Raw genomic sequence first — 21,790 nt, forward strand, 5'->3', positions numbered from 1 at the left:
GCTCCAGGGTTTGGGAGCTCCTGGTGAATCCCCAGAGAAGAGTCCAGAAAGAAGAATGGAAGGAGGGTGGTCTGCAAGGCAGAGTGCCCTCCTCTGCCTCACTGTCAGTCTTCTGCTTCAAGGTAAGATGGGACGAGAACAGGGAAGACCAGAGTGTGGTTCCGAGGGACACCTGGACTCACCTCTAGCACTTGGAGGGCATTCAGAATTAACGTGTTAAATATTTCTTCCATAATGTCTGTGTCCTGATTTCCTTTTGGTGACAGATCACTTTTGGTGACAGACAGTTCACTGATGAGTGCACACAGACTTTCTCTATTCCTGCCTGCACGGGGATCTATCAAACTGTCTCATTTCACCACTTCTCCAATTCCACCTTTTCACTGACTTCTGATGCTCCTCTACCACACCCTTCTTCCCCCTCTCCTTGTCTCTGTTTCTCCTGATATGATATCTATGAGAGGAGTAGCCACTGATTTTAAACATGCCCTGAGGGAGGGGACAATCTGAGGTGGAAATGAGCAGATATTTTGCTTCCATGAGGTAATATTTGTTCCCAATCTGGACACATACCTTAAATATTATGGAAAGAGATGGAGATAGAGAGAAGGAGGCAGAGAAAAGGACCATATAATGATGGCGATGGGGCAAAGATGCCACTCAGGTACTACCCAGATGACTCCCTGGCCATGGCCGAGAGACAATATCTGCACCAGCCTCACTTTGTGGTTTTGTTGTTGTTGTTGTTTGTTTTTTGACATGAAGTCTCGCTTTGTCGCCCAGGCTGGAGTGCAGTGGCACGATCTTGGCTCACTGCAACCTCCGCCTCTCGGGTTTGAGCGATTCTCCTGCCTCAGCTTCCTGTGTAGTTGGGATTACAGGCGAGCGCCACTATGCCCAGCTAATTTTTGTATTTTTAGTAGAGATGGGGTTTCACCATGTCGGCCAGGATGGTCTCGATCTCTCGACCTTGTGATCCGCCCACCTCAGCCTCCTAAAGTGCTGGGATTACAGGCGTGAGTCACCACGCCCGGCACACCGGCCTCACTTTGTGACTGAACAAATGCTGTATGCTCAGTGATGTCACCTCATGATCCCGATGCTAGAAATAACCCACGAGACAACTGAGGTCACTAAATCTGAGAAGAGCAAAATAAATGCATAGCACCAAGGTAAGCACCTAGTCAGAGACCTACCGTGTTTCTCATATCTACCTGGTGAGCGCAGTTGTGTAAAATGTCTCTTATCCTCTTGATAAATCAGTTCTTGCCTTCAGTAGACTTAAGATCCTAAGAGTTAGAGACAGAAATACATTAGCATCGATTTTTAGGTGACTTGGACCACAAGTTTTGGGCAGTTCTACTGCTAGGTGAGCCAAGAGTCTTGTGATGGGTACATTAAAGGACTCCTGGAAGTAGCTGCCATTGCACTTAGGCCAAGTTTTCATACAGATTTGGGCAAACTTTGCATGAGGATGAAGCAATGGGAATGAGAATAGAGCCCTGACCTCAGCTCACCACATCCACTTCCACCATTTGCCTACCAGCCCAGCCCATCCTCCCCAACCATGGCCTTGGGGAGTCTTGGCATGGGAAGGAGGGGCTCACCTGCTCCTCTCAGTACGTCCCCTATTTTATCTCTCTGCAGAGAGACTCCAGCCCTGGAAATAGAGTCCCTCTCTGACGGAGTCTCTGCTCTCTACAGGGAGAGGCGACGCTTTTACCATCAATTGCTCAGGCTTTGACCAGCATGGGGTTGACCCTGCTGCCTTCCAAGCAGTGTTTGACAGAAAGGCCTTCCGTCCATTCACCAACTACAGCATCCCTACCCGTGTCAACATCTCCTTCACCCTGTCTGCCATCTTGGGAGTGGTGAGACTTAGTCCCTGCATCTATTCCATGGCTTCTAATAAGGAACGAGGACCCTCTGCCCTGTCAACCCAACATGGCCCTGGCCCCGTGGTGAACAATAGGCACCCTGGATGGATTTAACGCAAGTTAGATGGTTTTCCTATGCAATGGAGAGGCACGAAGAAGAATACTACAGTGATATTTTTTCAGGAAGCCATTTGTCTTTGAATCCTGTCGTTTCTAGAATGCTCTAGAAAAAAGTAGTCTGTATATTAATTAAAATCAGAATTGCCCATAGACACAGGGGAAACGAGTGAGGAAAAGACAATTCAGCATCTACAACAATGCCTGGCCCAATAAATTAGTAAATATTGGTGGGAATATGAGGTGGGCATTGGCCAAACCTTTTAACATAATAATCCTGAGTGGAAATTTCCTTGTCAGGATGCACAGCTCCAGCTGCTGACATCATTCCTGTGGATGGATTTGGTAAGGCAGATTCAACTATCTCCTCCCCACTTCATTTATAATTTTAAGCCTGAGGAGTTAGAAGTGACTTAAAGGGGCCAGAAGCAGTGGCTCATGCCTGTAATCCCAGCACTTTGGGAGGCCAAGGCAGGTGGATCACCTGAGGTCAGGAGTTCGAGACCAGCCTGGCCAACATGGTGAAACCCCATCTCTAATAAAAATACAAAAATTAGCTGGGCATGGTGGCAGGTGCCTGTAATCCCAGCTATTCGGGAGGCTGAGGCAGGAAAATTGCTTGAACCGGGGAGGCAGAGGTTGCAGAGAGCCAAGATTGCGCCACTGCACCCCATCCTAGATGACAAGAACGAAACTCCATCACACACACACACACAGAAAAAGTGACTTAAAAGTTTTCTAGTTCAAACCTCTACCCAAAGTATAACTTTTTCTGGGATCTGGGACAAAATAACTCCATGTAGAACTGGACTCACCATGGGGACCCAAACCTCCCTGGGAATCTTAGGAAGGTTGAAATAGCAACTCAAAAAAAAAAAAAAAAAAAAAAAAAAAAAGGCCAAGTGCAGGCCAATATATTGGTGTGGTCCTAACTCCAAGTGGTTTTAGGCCATATTTAATATCTGCCTGCCAAAAGGCTATCAAGGGGTACTTTTCTGGTGACACCTTGTTAAATCAAGAATGGGAGGATAGGCTGTGGTTATTAGGGTCACAAATGGGAGTGGGAGGATCAAGGTTTAAAGAAGAATGGAAAGGGTGGGAGAGGCCGACAGGACAAGCTCACCGTCACTCACCTCTGTCCCTCACTGCCCTGATGCAGGTGTGGGACAATCCTTTCATTAATTGGAACCCAAAAGAGTGTGTTGGCATCAATAAACTCACGGTATTAGCTGAAAACCTGTGGCTCCCAGACATCTTCATCGTGGAATCGTGCGTATGCAGGCTGGGGAAGCCAGCGTGAAACCTTATCTGCCGAGAACAGCCTAGGGTCAGCACAGGGCATGGGGCCACCAAAAGATTCAGACAGGCACACAGTCTCAACGAACTGACTTCCACAAATCACTACGAGTAGAAGAGGCGAGAGAGTGACATTAAAGAAAGAGCCCAGGGCCAGGCGCGGTGGCTCATGCCTGTAATCCCAGCACTTTAGGAGGCCGAGGCAGGTGGATCACCTGAGGTCAGAAGTTCGAGACCAGCCTGGCCAACATGGTGAAACCCCATCTCTACTAAAAATACAAAATTAGCCAGGCGTGGTGGCACATCCCTGTAAATCCCAGCTACTTGGGAGGCTGAGGCAGGAGAATTGCTTGAACCTGGGAGGCGGAGGTTGCAGTGAGCTGAGATTGCGCCACTGAACTCCAGCCTGGGCTACAAGAGTGAAACTGTCTCAAAAACAAAAAAAAAAATAAAAATAGAAAGAGAAAGAGCCCAGAAGGAGAGCACAGAAGGGGAGACCCCAGAAGGAAGGGAGACAAGAGCTGATTAAGCCTCCATCTCTTCCCTCCCTTCCCCAAACAGCATGGATGTGGATCAGACGCCTTCCGGTCTCACTGCCTATATCAGCAGTGAAGGTCGAATAAAGTATGATAAGCCAATGAGGGTGACCAGCGTCTGTAACCTGGACATCTTCTACTTCCCTTTTGACCAACAGAACTGTACCTTCACCTTCAGTTCTTTCCTCTACACAGGTAAGTGTGACACATTTTGGTAGCTGTTTAAGATTCAGGGAAAGACATTTGAGTGGTGTAGGTATCATTAGAAAAGGTTTTGGATCAGTGTTGCTCCACTCCGGTGGCCTAACAAAGCTTTTTGAAAATACCAATAACTGGCCAGGCACAGTGGCTCACACTGTAATCTCAGCACTTTGGGAGGCAAAGGTGGGACAAACGTTTGTGCCCAGGAGTTTGAGACCAGCTTGGGCAACCTAGTGAGACCCCCATCTCTACAAAATATAAAAAGAATTAGCCCCAGCTACTTGGGAGGCTGAGGCAGGAGGATTGTTTGAGCCAGAGAGGCTGAGGCTGCAGTGAGCTGTGATTGCACACTGCATTCCAGCCTGGGTGACACAGTGAGACTCTGTTTTTAAAACAAAAAACAGGCAGGGCGCAGTGGCTCACGCCTGTAATCCCAGCACTTTGGGAGGCTGAGGTGGGCAGATCATGAGGTCAGGAGATCGAGACCATCCTGGCTAACACAGTGAAACCTCATATCTACCAAATATACAAAAAATTAGCCTGGCCTGGTGGTGGGCGCCTGTAGTCCCAGCTACTTGGGAAGCTGAGGCAGGAGAATGGCGTGAAACTCGGGAGGTGGAGGTTGCAGTGAGCCGAGACTGCACCACTGCACTCCAGCCTGGGCGACAGAGCGAGACTCCGTCTCAAAACAAAACAAAAAACAAAAACAAAAGCCTAATAACCGCACATCACCCCAGATGCCGATTAAATTGTTCCAGGTGGGGCCCAGGTGATGCTAACGTGCAGACGGGGTTACGACCTGCTGCTTTACAAGCTGAGTGGCCCTTGTGCCAAATGAGGCCCAGCTGACTCTGAGCTGCTGCACACCTATAATTTTTAGCTCAAATCTTTTAACTCTAATAGCTAACACACTTAAAAACCGGTAAATTAATATAACCGAATGCCACCAGGTGTCATGTGGCAGATTTAGATAAACTAAAACCATCAAAATGGGCATGCCTATAATTATTAAAATATTGAGCTATTCAAGCTTGATTCCACTAAAACACCACCATACGACTGGGGGACTGAGAAGGAAAATAGGAATGACTCCAAAAGTTCTTGACTCACGTTTCAGTCATATCCAATATTCCCATAACGAACTTGACTCACTCTTGTTTTCAACAACAAAAGAAATTAATGCCGCTGCCCACACACATACGAATTGCTAGTCGGGTAACCCACTTCTGAGAAAACCAGGATACCCTGCTTTAAAAGGACAGAGGAAAATTTGGTTTAGAAGCTCAGTGGGGGAGGAATCCAATTTCGTGGGCGGGAGGCTTGGGAAAACGTCTGCAATGAACTGACTGGCCTCCCTTCCAGTGGACAGCATGCTGCTGGGCATGGACAAGGAGGTGTGGGAGATCACAGACACATCTCGCAACGTCATCCAAACCCAGGGGGAGTGGGAGCTCTTGGGCATCAACAAGGCCACCCCAAAGATGTCTGTGGGCAACAACCTATATGACCAGATCATGTTTTATGTGAGTCCAGGGGCCCGTTTGACTTCTGATCCCAGCAGCTCTTTGATTGTCCTCTTGACCTATGGCTCTTCGGGAAGTAAAAAAGAAGCTCCAGGCCGGGTGCAGTGGCTCACACCTGTAATCCCAGCACTTTGGGAGGCCGAGGGAGGTGGATCATGAGGTCAGGAGTTCAAGACCAGCCTGGCCAACATGGTGAAACCCCGTCTCTACTTAAAAAAACACAAAAATTAGCTGGGTGTGGTGGCACATGCCTGTAGTCCCAGCTACTCAGGAGGTTGAGACAGGAGAATCACTTGAACCCAGGAGGCGGAGGCTGCAGTGAGCTGAGATAATGCCACTGCACTGCAGCCTGGGCAAGACAGAATAAGACTCCATCTCAAAAAATACAATAAAATAAAAATAAAGCTCCAGAGAGTTGGGCACCTGCTCCCCACTGCCCCATCTACCTAATTGCCCTGAAGCAGGATCCCCAAGGCCTCCCCCGCTCCCCATTTGCCCACTCCTCATTCACCTGCTCCTGTTCTGGAGAGGGCAGGAATGGCTGGACTGTAATAAGCCCTGCTGCTCAGAATGGATCAGCGCACCCCTACTGCTCAGAATGACTTAAAGGGCCCACTTGCACCTAAAATTCTACAGTCATTGTGTTCCTAGTAGGTTAAAAATGAATAAAAACTAGACAACAAATCAGAGGCCCCTATGTAGGCGAGCACAATTATATGCAAAAGTGTTACTTAAAAAGATCGTCCCCAGCAGCCTCACAGCACATTGGCAAAGATTAGGGGTCAGATATACAAATTGAGCCCTCTGACATCTATTTATTTGCCATCTTCTCCGGTCTCTCTCCAGGTGGCCATCAGGCGCAGGCCAAGCCTCTACATCATAAACCTGCTGGTGCCCAGTAGCTTTCTGGTTGCCATTGACGCCCTCAGCTTCTACCTGCCAGCAGAGAGCGAGAATCGTGCCCCATTCAAGATAACGCTTCTGCTGGGCTACAACGTCTTCCTGCTCATGATGAATGACTTGCTCCCTGCCAGTGGCACCCCCCTCATCAGTATGGCTCCTCCCACTTTCAGGAGGAGAAAGGGCACCCGGGGCCAGGGAGGAGGGCCAGGAGAAATGGCCGCTGCTCCACTGAAGGAAGGAAGGGGCTGTGAAAGAAGATTAGATTTAGGAAAGAGGCGTGAGGAATGCTTAGAGATAAATTTGCCTGGTTTATTTATAATTTGCTCTGCCCTCAGGTGTCTACTTCGCCCTGTGCCTGTCCCTGATGGTGGTCAGCCTGCTGGAGACCGTCTTCATTACCTACCTGCTGCACGTGGCCACCACCCAGCCCCCACCCATGCCTAGGTGGCTTCACTCCCTGCTGCTCCACTGCACCAGCCCAGGGAGATGCTGTCCCACTGCGCCCCAGGAGGGAAATAAGGGCCTGGGACTCACCCCCACCCACCTGCCTGGTGAGGGAAGCCAGCACTGTCCATACTCGCCCTTCACACTGGGCCCCGCACTCCTCTAATCCTGTCCCCTTCCCACTCCATGACTGAGCCTCTGTCCTCTCCACAGGCCCAAAGGAGCTGGGGGAGTTAGCAGGGAAGAAGCTGGGACCCAGAGAGACCGAGGCAGATGGGGGCTCAGGATGGACAAAGACCCAGCTAGTGGAGCTGTGGGTGCAGTTCAGCCACGCGATGGACACCCTGCTCTTCCGCCTCTACCTGCTCTTCATGGCCTCCTCCATCCTTACTGTCATTGTCCTCTGGAACACCTAGGCAGACATCCCCCCTCTCTGGCAAACAACAGCTTGGAGTTTCTGCTGGTCTTGGGCCAGCCGGACTCATTTTCCTAATCTTAGCCACTTATCCCCAGTGACTACCATGTCCCCTTCTAAATTCCAAAAACTCCAATGCAGCACTAGCAAGCAGGTTCGGGACAGCCCTGGACGATTTCCCGACCGCTGCTCAGGCTGCTCATTCCTGCTCACCCTCAGTCTCCCTGAGCTACCACCTAACTCCTCACTCCCTGATCAATGGAAGTCCAGGTCAGTGGAGTCTCTCCTTGATTGATCACCCCAATAAACAACTTTCCAGGAAGCACTGCCTCTTCAGTTTGTTTGTTTGTTTGTTTGTTTATTTATTGAGACGGAGTCTCACTCTGTCACCCACGCTAGAGTGCAAATGATGCCATCTCAGCTCACTGCAACCTCCGCCTCCCAGGCATGATTCTCATGCCTCAGCTTCCCAAGTAGCTGGGATTACAGGTGCACACCACCACACCCAGGTAATTTTTGTATTTTTAGTAGAGACAGGGTTTTGCCATGTTGGCCAGGCTGGTCTGGAACTCCTGACCTGAAGTGTTCCGCCCGCCTCGGCCTCCCAAAGTGTTGGGATTACAAGCGTGAGCCACCTTGCCCAGCCCTCTTCATTATATTTATTATAAGTTTACAAACTCTGGGGTGGAGAGTCCTCTTGCAGAAGCTTTGATACTTCCCCCTAAGCAGGTGTAATCTGATGTGATTTTAAGGGTTTTAGACACTTTCAGAGTTTTATAAGAATAAGAAGGCCAAGTCTTATTTGCAAGAAATTATTTCATTCGCAATAAAATATTTACAAATGCAAAGTGTTCCTTTCAGCAACCACTTCTTTTTCACTTTCCTTTACCTCTCATTCCTGAAATTGCTCTTTGAAATAAATCATACCTTGTGTCATTCTTTTTTATTCTAACAGGTTTCTCTTACTTCACAACATCAAACAGAGTGGGCTTTCTAAATATGTGTGCTTGAGGCTGGGTGGTTCATGCCTGTAATCCCAGCACTTTGGGAGGCCGAGGAGAGAGGCTAGGAGTTTGAGACCAGCCTGGGCAACAAAGCGAGACCTTGTCTCTACAAAAATAATAATTAACTAATTAATTAATTAAAAATTAGCCAGGTGCAGTGGTACATGCCTGTAGTCCTAGCTACTCGAGGGACTAAGGTAGGAGGATCGCTTGAGCCCAGTTCAAAGTTACAGGGAGCCATGATCGCACCCTTGCAATCCAGCTTGGGCAACAGAGCAAGAACCAGTCTCTTAAAAATAAAATGAAACAAAAAAAGGCTTTTAAAGTTCCCTGTTAATAGTAGTTCACAGCAGGGCTCGGTAGCTCACACCTGTAATCTTAGCACTTTGGGAGCCCAAGGTGGATGGATTGCAAGGTCAGGAGTTCGAGACCAGCCTGGCCAATATGGTGAAACCCCATCTCTACTAAAAATACAAAAACTAGCTGGGCGTGGTGGTGTGCACGCATAGTCCCAGCTACTTGGGAGGCCGAGGCAGAAGAATTGATTGAACCTGGGAGGCAGAAGTTGCAGTGAGCCGAGATTGTGCCACTGCACTCCAGCCTGGGTGATAGAGCAAGACTCTGTCTCAAAAATAATAATAATAATATAGTAGTTCACACCTTCATCAACAGTTATAATCATGGGAGAATTCTAATAGCTAGCTGCAAGCAAGACCCTGAGGAGAAACAGAAATTGAAAGAGAAAGTCAAAAAACACTGGCGACAAATTTCTGGATGATATTTCAATTGGATAAACACATTTCAGGGATTTATTTGTTGGCCCTTCTGCCTCCCCTAAGAGCACGCTTTCATAAAGATCAGGGTCAACGTCTCATCCATTTTTATAGTTTAGTGCATGGTACCACATCTGGCACATCATGGATACTTAACACAGACTTGGGTTTTTTTTTTTTGTTTTTTTTCTTTCCAACTTTTAGGTTCAAGGGGTACATGTGCGGGTTTGTTACCTGGGTAAATTACATATCACAGGGGTTTGGTGTACAGATAATATTGTCATCCAGGTAATCAGCTTAATACCCGACAGATTAGGGTTTTTGTTGTTGTTGTTGAGCTGGAGTTTTGCTCTTGTTGCCCAGGCTGGGGTGCAATGGTGCGATCTTGGCTCATGGCAACTTCCGCCTCCCAGGCTCAAGCTATTCTCCTGCCTCAGCCTCCCAAGTAGCTGGGATTACAGGCATGTGCCACCATGCCCAGCTACTTTTGTATTTTTAGTAGAGACATGGTTTCTCCATGTTGGTCAGGCTGGTCTCAAACTCCTGACCTCAAGTGATCCACCTGCCTTGGCCTCCCAAAGTGTTGGGATTACAGGCCTGAGCCACTGCACCTGGCAGTACTAGGTTTTCTGTTCCTATGTTAATTGTCTTAAGATAAGGCCTCCAGCTCCAACCATGCTTCTACAAAAGCCATTATCTCCTTTTTTATGGCTGTGTAGTATTCCATGTGCATATGAACCATATTTTCTTATCCAGTCCACCACTGATGTGCTTCTAGGTTGATTCCATGTCTGCTATTGTGAATAGTCCTAAAATGAACATACATTTGCATGTGTCTTTATGGTAGAATGATTTACATTCATTTGAATATATATCTGTAATAGAATTGCTGGGTCAAATGGTAGCTCTATTTTAAGTTCTTTGAGAAATCTCCACACTGCTTTCCACAGTGGCTGAACTAATTTACATTCCCATCAGCAGCATATACATGTTCTCTTTCCTCCACAACCTCTCCAGCATCTGTTATTTTTTCAACTTTTAAATAACAGCCAATCTGATGGGTGTGAGATGGTATATCATTGTGGTTTGGATTTGCATTTCCCTAATGATTAGTGATATCGGGCTTTTTCTCATATGCTTCTTGGCCATGCATATGTCTTCTTTTGAGAAGTGAATACGGCATTGTTGAATGAGTAAATGTGTGAATGAATGCCAGCCAGCCAAAATCCACATTTTACTAGCTCTAGCTGTAAATCCCTTCCCAATATATTTTCTTTTCTTTTCTTTATCGAATGTGGACAATTAGCAACACATCTTCATGCGTCAACTATCTCTGAGTTCTTGGAGATGTTACTTATATCCTGGCAAACGCAGTTCTGATATTGGATTCTCTTGTTTCCTTCTCCTTTCCATTACTTGGAACATATCTCCCACTCAGAAACTCAACTGGTTTTTCCCAATAACTTAAAATGAAGAATATCTGTTAAGCCTTTGAGGAATTTCAAATTTCTTAAGATCAGTTTTGTATCATTTCTTTTTCCTTCCCCATTTCCACGTTTATATTTCTCTAGATGTCATCTTGTGATTTTTTCATACATATGCAACTTTAGGTTTTCTGTGCTAAGACTTTTGTTTGACAATGCCCTTTGCAAAAGAACATTCTGCTGATATGTTCAGGTGGAAGTGAGACTTGTGGGGTAAAACATGACCTGACAATGAGGCAAAATATATTAAACTACTACTAGCCAACATAGGTCAGCAGGAACGTTACAGGTGTTTCACAATTTGGGAGGGAGTGGTTCTGGTTTCTGATACCTCTCATTTTAAAAAAGAGAAAAGGACGGGTATGGTGGCTCATGTGTGTAATCCCAAAACTTTGGAAGGCCTCGGTGGGAGGATTGCTTCAGCCCAGAAGTTTGAGATCAGCCTGGGCAGTATAACAAGACTTCGTCTCTACAACAACAACAACAATCAGCTGGGTATGGTGGCGTGTGCCTGTAGTCCCAGCTACTTGAGGGACTGAGGTGGGAGGATCGATTGAGCCCAGGAGGTCTAGGCTGCAGTGCGCTGTGATCGCACCACTGCACTCCAACCTCGGCGACAGAGTGAGACTCCGTCTCAATAAATAAATAAATAAATACACACACACACACACACACACACACACACACACACACACACACACTAGCCCTTGTGATAATAACTTTATTTTTTTCCTCTATTTTCTATTAAAAACCTCTGTAGGAGTGTACACTGGAAATTTATGAACTCTGTAAAAATCAGACGATTGGCCCTGGATACACTACTCTCATCAAATGCTTGATTATTGTCTAACTTCCTGGGTAATTTCTACTCATGTCCCACTCTCTCCTTTCCTTGGCAGCATCTAGGGTTATGCTCACAACCTCTTCACGTCTCATTATTTATTTTCTTTCTTTCTTTTCTTTTCCTTTTTCTTTTTTAGAGATGGAGTCGTGCTCTGTTGCCTAGGCTGGAGTGCAGTGGCGTGATCTTGGCTCACTGCAACCTCCGCCTCCTGGGTTCAAGTGATTCTCCTGCCTCAGCATCCCAAGTAACTGGGATTACAGGCACCCGCCACCAGGCCTAGCTAATTTTTTTTTTTTTTTTTTGTATTTTTAGTAGAGACGGGGTTTCACCATGTTGGTCAGGCTGGTCTCGAACTCCTGACCTCTGGTGATCCACCCGCCTTGGCCTCCCAAAGTGTTGGGATTACAGGCGTGAGCCACCACGCCTATCCTATTTTCTTATTATTTAAATAATTCTCAGAAGACTTTCTCCAAGAGTAATTTCTCCCTACTTATTCTTTCGGTAGTTCATACATCTGACCATTCTTATGGTATGTTTTTTGGGGGTTTTTGTTTTTTTGTTTTGTTTTGTTTTGTTTTGTTTTGTTTTGTTTTGAAACAGAGTCTCACTCTGTCACCCAGGCTGGAGTGCAATGGTGGGATCTTGGCTCACCACAACCTCTGCTTCCTGGGTTCAAGCCATTCTCCTTCTACAGCCTCCCAACTAGCTGGGATTACAGGTGTGCACCACAATGCCTGGCTAATTTTTTAAAATATTTTTAGTGGAGACAGGGATTTGCCATGTTGGCCGGGCTGGTCTCAAACTCCTGACCTCAAGTGATTCACCTGCCTCGGCCTCCCAAAGTGCTGGAATTACAGGCATGAGCCACCATGCCTGGCCTCTTATGGTATGTTTTTGTCTCATCATTATCTTTGATTCCTTCCATCTTCTGGAAATCCAGAATGTCTATGGACAATACCGTATTTCACAATTATCCTCTCTCTTCTTTCATCTCTATTTGTTTCTCCAAAAACCAAGTTCATCTGTCTGCTCTTCACCACCACTCCCTCTCCCTCTCTCCTTCCTCCATTACTCTTCCTGTATTTTTCCTTTTTTTTTTTTTTTGAGACAGTTTCACTCTTCTTGTCCAGGCTGGAGTGCAGTGGCGCAATCTTGGCTCACTGCAACCTCTGCCACCTGGGTTCAAGCGATTCTCCTGCTCAGCCTCCCAAGTAGCTGGGATTACAGGCACCTGCCACTGCACCTGGCTAATTTTTTTTGTAGTTTTTGGTAGAGACGGGGCTTCACCATGTTGGCCAGGCTGGTCTTGGCCAACTCCTGACCTTGTGATCCACCCTCCTCAGTCTCCCAAAGTGCTGGGATTACAGGCGTGAGCCACCGTGCCTGGCCCATGTATTTTTCCTTATACCAACCCTTTCACTATCATTTCTCCTTAATGATTTTACTAGCTTTGTTGCAAACCTCTCATCCACATCTGGCATTTAGGAAACCTAGTGTATATCGTCATCCTTAATAATTCAAAGGTGATGCTCATGATATTGATTATTCCATATATATAGCATAGATGTCAAAATCTATACAAAATAAGTAGCACTTAAACTACACTATGACGGCCAGGCGCGGTGGCTCATGCCTGTAATCCTAGCACTTTGGGAGGCCAAGGCGGGCGGATCACCTGAGGCCAGGAGTTTGAAACCAGCCTGGCCAATAGGGTGAAACCCCGTCTTTACTAAAATACAAAAAATTAGCCTAGCACAGTGGCAGGCGCCTATAATCCCAGCTATTCAGGAGGCTAAGGCAGGAGAATTGCTTGAACCTGGGAGGCAGCAGTTGTAGTGAGCCAAGGTCAGGCCACTGCACTCCAGCCTAGGTGACCGAGTGAGACTCCGTTTCAAACATAAATAAATAAATAAATAAAAATAAAATACACCATGAGAATGTTCTACTACATGTGTGGCCATCTGTTGCAAGGAACACTGGGAGGTTTGCAGCCTCTTACGAGCAAGCATGATGACTTATAAAGGTACAATTTAGAAGATAGAAGATAAACACAATTAGGAAATAAGTCATTCTTTAAGATTCTTCCCTTCAGGGTAATTTGGTAATTCTGTCAAATTATCCAAAGCCAATATTTTCCAGATCTGGGTCTCTTTTTACTCCCTAGCTTTTGCTCCACACTTTTTTTTTTTTTTTTTTTTTCGAGACAAAATCTCACTCCGTCGCCCAGGTTAGAGTGCAGTGGTGTGATCTCGGCTCACTGCAACCTCCACCTCCAGGGTTCAAGAGATTCTTGTGCCTCAGCCTCCCCAGCTGGGATTACAGGCATGTGCCACCAAGTCCAGCTAATTTTTATATTTTTAATAGAGATGAGATTTCACCATGTTGGCCAGGCTGGTCTCGAACTCCTGGCCTCAAGTAATCCACCTGCCTTAGCCTCCCAAAGTGCTGGGATTACAGGCAAGAGCCATCATGGCCAGGTTTCCTCCATATTTTTAAAATTTTCTATAATGAACATGTGATCTATAATGATTTTCTAAATTTTCTATAGTGATCATTTTTTAAACGGAAGAAAGTTATAAAAAATATCAGTATATCAAATTAATAAAAGAAAAATGCAAGGGAAAAGTTTTATCTCTCTGAGCAAGCCAGAGGTTTTATAGCAAGAAAGGCATTTCTCGATTTGGAAATCAGGCTGCCCACACATAGCAATTATTTATAACAGACACCTCATCTTTCTAAGACTCACTTTTCTCCTTTTTTATATATTATCACTAGCTTGGGTTTTTTCTGACTTTCTTTACTAGAATCAAAAGAAATCCCCCCTCCCCATTAAAAATAATAACAGGCTGGGCACGGTGGCTCCTGCTCGTAATCCCAGCACTTTGGGAGGCCAAGGCAGGCAGATCACCTGAGGTCAGGAGTTCGATACCAGCCTGGCCAACATGGTGAAACCCCATCTCTACTAAAAATACAAAAATTAGCTGGGCATGGTGGTGGGCGCCTGTAATCCCAGCTACCTGGGAGGCTGAGGCAGGAGAATTGCTTGAACCCGGGAGGCGGAGGTTGCAGTGAGCTGAGATCACGCCATTGCACTCCAGCCTGGTGACAGAGTGAGACTCCATCTCAAAAATAAATAAATAAATAAAGCAATAACTCTTTCCTGCAATTCATCTGGTGTTTATTCTTCTTTTCAGAGTTTCAAACACAAAGGAGAGGAAGGTTCAGAAGAGAACAACCCTTGCTTCCCAGTTATCAGCTCTTATCTCCTCCTCCTTATCCAGCTAAAACAGATGTTCCAGGGTTGAGGGGCTATTTTAAGTTCCTCGTGGCTACTGCCTCACCCTCTCCAATCCATGCGCCTTCCAGAATGGAGGTCAGTAACTCCTCTGGGAGTATGCCTCAGAAGTAGAGGGATTTGGCCTTCCTTTTCCAGACCATCTGCGGATCAGTCACCACCAACCTTTACCACTTTGTTAGCAGGGAGGGGACGATGTGCCAGTCTGCACAGGCCATCAGCTCAGGCATTCTTCCCAAACGATCTGCAGCATGAGCCCAGGCCAGAAGCTGGAAATAAATGCCCAGACCCAAACACACTGAGACAACTCCACACCTCAGCATTCACCCACCGTGCAGCTGAGCACAGGCCTGAAACTTTAGTGAAAACAAAACTTTGGTGGGGAGAAAAGCCTTATTTTCCCCTCAATCGACCACGAGTATGAGGGAAGAAAATTGTGAGGCTCCTTTCTCAACAGGTCCATGAGCTGGGCAGGATCAGTCAGTAGAGAAGACAGCACCACCTGCCTTTCAGTTAATGTTTGGTTATTAACCATCCAATGCACGAATGGATGAGTTCATAGTTTTGTATCAGGAAGGACTGTCAGGAAATGTATTTTTCATTTTCTTTGAGCTCTGTGACAACTTCTTGAGGATCCCCTATGATGACAGATTATGCCGGACTGTCCAGGAGCATGTGGACAGAGCCACTCAGAGGCAGAAGATGGCACCTGGGTTGCTCAGACTCTGCCATGTTCACTGAGAAGCGTCCACTCAGTTCCCCCGGCTCTTCCTCACCAGTTACAGCCTTCTCCTCGCTGGGCCCAGCCTCCTGCCCTCAAGCACAGCAGCCTCACCCCCAGTGGACTGAGGCTTAGCTGTGGCCTGAGGCCTAACACACTGGCCTGACCAGGACCTCCTGGTCGCCCACAAGAGGGTCCTCTCTGCCATAGTCCCCATATGGTAGACTCTTTGGTTGTTTTCGTCTTCTGTTATACAAACAATACTGTAATTTATAACCTTGTAAAAACTGTATGTCTTTATCATGCAGGTAAGAAAATTTCCAGAAGTGTGATACCGAGTCAAAGAGGATATACATTTGTAATGCTGATAGATATTGCAAAATTGTTCGCCAAAAGGCAGGCAGTATGTGAAAGTGCTTATTTTTCCCACTGCCTCTCCAAGAGAATGTGTAGTCAGACTTTTAGATTTTTACCAATTAGGAAGGTGAAACAGTGATATTAGTGTAATTTTAATGTGCAGTTCTCTGATTATGGTTGAAGTTAACTTTTTACATATTTAAGGGCCATCTATATTTCTGATAGAGACAGGAGGCAGACAAATTCCTAGGCAGACAGGGATGGTCCCTGGTGAAACTCAACCTTCAAGCCAAGGACAGCCCGAAGCCTGAACACCAAACTAACAGTTCCAAATAGAGTCCACAGACCAGAGTGAGAACTTCCATTCCCATTTGGTGTGCTGAGCCCCTGACTGGTCCTGGGCCAAGGTCCCAGGCCAAGCCTTCACTTCAGCCCCTGATTGGTTCTTTAAACTATCATACCTCTTTCTGAATGGTGCTTTTTCCAAGCCTACCCATAAACCAATCAGCACACATTTCCCCATTCTAAGCCCATAAAAATCCCAGACTCAGCCTCACAGCCAGCAACCCAGTCCCGGGTCCCCTCTCACTGCTGAGAGCTTTCTTTCTGTTGTTCAATAAAATTCTACTCTGGGCTGGGTGCAGTGGCTCACACCTGTAATCCCAGCACTTTGGGAGGCCGAGGTGGACAGATCACCTGAGGTCAGGAGTTCGAGACCAGCCTGGCCAACATGGTGAAACCCCATCTCTACTAAAAAATAAAAAAAATTAGCTGAGTGTGGTGGCATGCACCTGTAATCCCAACTACTCAGGAGGCTGAGGCAGGAGAATCGCTTGAACCTGGGAGGCAGAGGTTGCAGTGAGCTGAGTTCATGGCATTGCATTCCAGCCTGGGCAACAAGAACAAAACTCTATCTCAAAAAAATACATTAATTAAAATTAAAAATAAAATAAAATTCTACTCTGCCTTACTCACTCTCCAGTGTCAGTGTACCTCATTCCTCCCAGTCATGACATAAGAATTTGGAACTTGCCAAACTGCAGGAGTGAAAGAGCTGTAACACTCCATCCTGCTCACCAAACTATGGGAGCAAAGAAGCTGCAACATTTCTTTTCCTGAATTGACTGTAGCTGGACTTTTTCTTTTTTTTTTGAGACGGAGTCTTGCTCTGTCACCCAGGCTGGAGTGCAGTGGCACAATCTCAGCTCACTGCAAGCTCCGCCTCCTGGGTTCACGCCATTCCCTGCCTCAGCCTCCTGAGTTGCTGGGACTACAGGCACCCGCCATCATGCCCGGCTAATTTTTTGTATTTTTAGTAGAGGCGGGGTTTCACCATGTTAGCCAGGATGGTCTCGATCTCCTGACCTTGTGATCTGCCCACCTCAGCCTCCCAAAGTGCTGGGATTACAGGCATGAGCCACAGCGCCCGGCCCCTATTTTTTTATTGAGTCTTTTCTTTCTTAATTTGTAGGAGGAGTGCCTTATATTAAGATTAGTCTGTTGCTAGGATACGAATTGCAAATACTTTTTCCTAATTTGTAATTTGCTTTTGATTTAGCTAAAGAGTTTTTGTCATGCAGAAAGCTTTTCTTTTTCAGTATAATTGGATTTATTAATGCTTTGTTTTATGAGTTCTGGATATTGAGATGTAGTTAGAAAATATATGACACTTTCTATTGGAAATTTGGCTTTATAGATCAAAATTAAATATGACCTAGCAATTCCATTTCTAAGAATTTATCTTACATTTATACTTAAATATACATACACACACACCCAAATGTTTGTTGCAGTGCTGCTTTCTATATAAAAAATGGGAAATTTCCATTAATAACACACTAGTTAATAAATCACGGTACATCCATATAATGGAATGCTACGCTGCTGGTAAAAAAAAAGAATGAGAGGATTTGTGCTTCAAGCAATGTGGTGAATTAGGAATTCTAAAACAGTCTTTGGCTGGTACAAAGTACTAAGTTGTTGGACAAATTATAGTAAATATGCTGTAAAAAGTACTCTTGACACCAATAAATGAACAGTTAAACAAAATGTGGTATATGCGTTCAACGAAATATTATTCAGCCTTTCAAAGGACAGAAGTTCTGACCCATGCTACACCATGGATGAAACTTGAGGACATTTTGCTGAATGAAATAAAGTCACGAACAGACAAAAAATGTATGAGCCCATTTATATGAGGTACCTACAGTAGTCAAATTCACAGAGACAAAAAGTAGAATGGTGGTTGCCAGAAGCTGGGGGAAAGGAGGAGAGGGGATATAGAGTTTTAGTTCTGAAAGATGAAAAGAGTTTTGAAGATAGGCTGTGCAACAATGTGAATGTACTTAACACTACTTAGCTGCACACTTAAAAATGGTTAAGACGGTAAATTTTATGTTACGTGTTGTATTAGTTCGTTTTCACGCTTCTGATAAAAACATACCCGAAACTGGGAGCAAAAAGAGGTTTAATTGGACTTACAGTTCCACATGGCTGAGGAGGCCTCAGAATCATGGTGGAGGGGGAAAGGCACTTCTTACATGGTGGCGGCAAGAGAATGAGGAAGAAGCAAAAGTGGAAACCCCTGATAAACCCCTCAGATCTCGTGGAACGTGTTCACTATCACGAGAATAGCACAGGAAAGACCGGCCCCCATGATTCAATTATCTCCCCCTGGGTCCCTCCCACAATGCATGGGAATTCTGGGAGACAGAATTTAAGTTGAGATTTGGGTGGGGACACAGCCAAACCATATCATGTGTATTTGCCACAATTACATTTTTCTTTTAATTTTTAAGAGTTTTAAAAATCTGCACTTCAGAATAAGCATACCTTTATATTTCCTGAGAAAAAATACAATAATGTTAATAAAGTTTTCAAATAAATTGGTATGTTATTAATCAAAAAACAAAAAGCATTAAAAAGTAAATTATTTATTTTTAGGCATTTTCCTTTCCATATATACTTTAGAATCAGCTTGTGAAATAAAAGTCATAGCATGCTTAAATAAGAACAAAGGTGGAGGAATTACACTATTTGACTTTGTCTTACTATAAAGACACAACAATTGAGATGATAGGGCATTGGATAAGGATAGACATCTTTTAGCAATAAAGTATTTTTTAATTTTAAAAAAGAATAGTCAAAATATAGTCAAATATATATTTTATAGACATAGTCAAAATTATAAATACCATATTATATATAAAATTATAAATATATATAATAGTCAAAGTATTGAATAATCAAATTCATAAAGACAGAAAGTAGAATAGTGGTTACCATGGGCTGAGGGAGGGGGAGTGGGAGTTATTGTTTAATGGGTACAGAGTTTCAGTTTGGGATAATGAAAAAGTTCTGGAGATGGATAATGGTGATGATCACACAATAATGTGAATGTACTTAATGCCCCTGAACTATATACTTAAATGGATAAAATGGTAAATATTATGTTACACATAATACTCTATTTCTATTTTAGAACAATAGTAAAAAACTAAGTTTAAAAAAAAACCAGCTAGAGAGAGACAGAAAAAAAAACACAATTCACTTTAAAAAAGAACAACTGAACTGACAGCCAACTTCTGAAAAAAAAAAAAAAAAAAAAGAAAGCCAGAAAACAATAAGATATTTTCTAAATGCCAGGAAGAAACAATTCCATCTAGAATTCTATACGTAGCAAAATGATCTTTTAAGAATGAAGACTGGCTGGGCACGGTGGCTCACACCTGTAATCCCAGCACTTTGAGAGTCCGAGGCAGGTGGATCACCTGAGGTCGGGAGTTTGAGACCAGCCTGACCAACATGGAGAAACCCCGTCTCTACTAAAAAATACAAAACTTAGCCAGGCGTGGTGGCGCATGCCTGTAATTTCAGCTACTCAGGAGCCTGAGGAAGAAGAATTGCTTGAACTCAGGAGGCAGAGTTTGCAGTGAGCCGAGATTGTGCCATTGCACTCCAGCCTGGGTAAGAGTGAAACTCTGTCTCAAAAAAAAAAAAAAAAAAAAAAAAGAATGAAGACCAAATAAAGGGTTTTACAAATAATGAGAGAAATTTAAGTAGAAGACTTTCCCAGAAAAAGATCCCTTACCAATAGAGCTTTCTTTTTTATTTTATTATTTTTTAAAAAATACGGATGGGGTCTCACTCTGTCACCCAAGCTGGAGTGTAGTGGCATGATCATAATTCACTGTAGCCTCAAACTCCTGGGCTCAAGCAATCCTCTTGCCTCAGCCTCCTGAGTAGCAAGGACTATAGTCGCACGCCACCACACCCAGCTAATTTTTTTTTCTTTTTTTTGTAGAGATGAGGGTCTCACTATGTTTCCCAAGCTGGTCTCAAACTCCTGGGCTCAAGCAATCCTCCTGCCTCAGTCTTCTGGGTTTTTGTTTTGTTTTGTTTTGTTTGAGACAGAGTCTTGCTCTGTCACCCAGGCTGGAGTGCAGTGGTATGATCTCAGCTCACTGCAACCTCTGTCTCCTGGGTTCAAGCGATTCTCCTGTCTCAGCCTCCCAAGTAGCTGGGATTACAGGCCCGTGCCACCATGCCCAGCTAAGTTTTGTATTTTTAGTAGAGACGGGGTTTCACCATGTTGGCCAGGCTGGTCTCAAACTCCTGACCTCAAGTGATCCACCCACTTCAGCCTCCCAAAGTGCTGAAATTACAGGCTTGAGCCACTGCACCCAGACAGTTAACTACTGTTAACATATATTATGTTCTATGGAAGGACACGGGAGAAGAGAAGAAAAAAAAACTGGCTAACATATACACAAATATATTCATATCAAAATGAGGAAGAAATAGGTATAATTATCACAGTTTTCATGACTGTGACTGGTTATATGGTTATATCTGGTACTTACAATGACCTTCTTCCACAGCCTAGTCCATATTCCTTTTGTTTTCAACAAGCTCCATGGCTGGCCATGGCTTCTTGCCTGATAGAGTGACCCAAATCTTCACCCCTCCAGGGACTGAGCATTTAGCAGTCCTGTGTGTTTTAGGTTGCTGTAGTTTTCCACTGACTTTAGTCACAAGACCTGAGAGTGCTAAGAGGCACCTCACGGCATCTGCATTCTTGTCATTCTCCTTCTTCCACCATCATATTGTAGTAACCCAGTTTCCCCATGATAGTCAGGATCAACCACCCTTTTTGTTGCCTGTTAATTCAATGGCATGCGGAGTCCAAATAGGTCAAGTGGTAGTCTCAACTTCCAGTTTAATGGAAACATTGTTGTATCACCTGGTGGAAGCCTTCCTCTAAGACTTCTGAAACAGCAGAGCCCGAAGTCGCAGGTATGAGAAGCAGATTTCATGGGTTCATTCTTGAAAGAAATTAAAAGTGTTACTCCAGAGTGAGTAGATGAATGTTAAGAAAGGGAAACAGCCTTTTTGCTAATATGGAGAAAGTTAGACTGGTCTGAATAAAGATCAAACCAGCTATAATAGTCCCTTAAGCCAAAGCCTAATTCAGAGCAAGACTCCAACTCTCTTCAATTCTGTGAAGGCTAAGAGAGGTGAGGAAGCTGCAGAAAAAAGGTTGATGCTAGCAGAGGTTAGTCCATGAGGTCTAAGGAAAGAAGCCATCTCTGTGACATACAAGTGCAAGAAGAAGCTGCAGCAAGTTATCCAGAGATCTAGCTAAGATCATTGACAAAGATTTGCAACATAGATGAAACAGCCTTCTCTTAGAAGAAGATGCCATCAGCCAGGCACGGTGGCTCACAACTGTAATCTCAGCACTTTGGGAGGCCAAGGGGGGCAGGTCACCTGAGGTCAGGAGTTGGAGACCAGCCTGGCCAACATGGCGAACCCCTGTCTCTCCTAAAAATACAAAATTAGCCAGGGATGGTGGCACGTGCCTGTAATCCCAGCCATTCCAGAGGCTGAGGCAGGAGAATTGCTTGAACCCGGGAGGTGGAGGTTGCAGTGAGCCGAGATGGCACCATTGCATGCCAGCCTGGGTGACAGAGTGAGACTCCGTATCAAAAAAAAAAAAAA

The 21,790-nt window shown here is 44.9% G+C and overlaps 1 protein-coding gene and 1 pseudogene across 1 annotated transcript; both read left to right on the plus strand.

The window, feature by feature from the left end:
- On the plus strand, window positions 1-7,634 carry LOC101139165 (5-hydroxytryptamine receptor 3C). The gene is made up of 9 exons (XM_004038089.5): window positions 1-122; window positions 1,705-1,871; window positions 2,295-2,339; window positions 3,154-3,263; window positions 3,852-4,021; window positions 5,390-5,550; window positions 6,397-6,601; window positions 6,789-7,004; window positions 7,111-7,634. Exons 1-9 carry the CDS (start codon window positions 56-58, stop codon window positions 7,311-7,313), a joined length of 1,344 nt encoding a protein of 447 aa, XP_004038137.5. The 5' UTR covers window positions 1-55; the 3' UTR covers window positions 7,314-7,634.
- Window positions 7,419-21,790, plus strand: part of LOC101142476 (5-hydroxytryptamine receptor 3C-like) — a 23,876-nt pseudogene continuing 9,504 nt past the window's right edge.

The sequence above is a fragment of the Gorilla gorilla genome, chromosome 2, assembly GCF_029281585.2.
Source record: "Gorilla gorilla gorilla isolate KB3781 chromosome 2, NHGRI_mGorGor1-v2.1_pri, whole genome shotgun sequence".
NCBI lineage: Eukaryota > Metazoa > Chordata > Mammalia > Primates > Hominidae > Gorilla > Gorilla gorilla.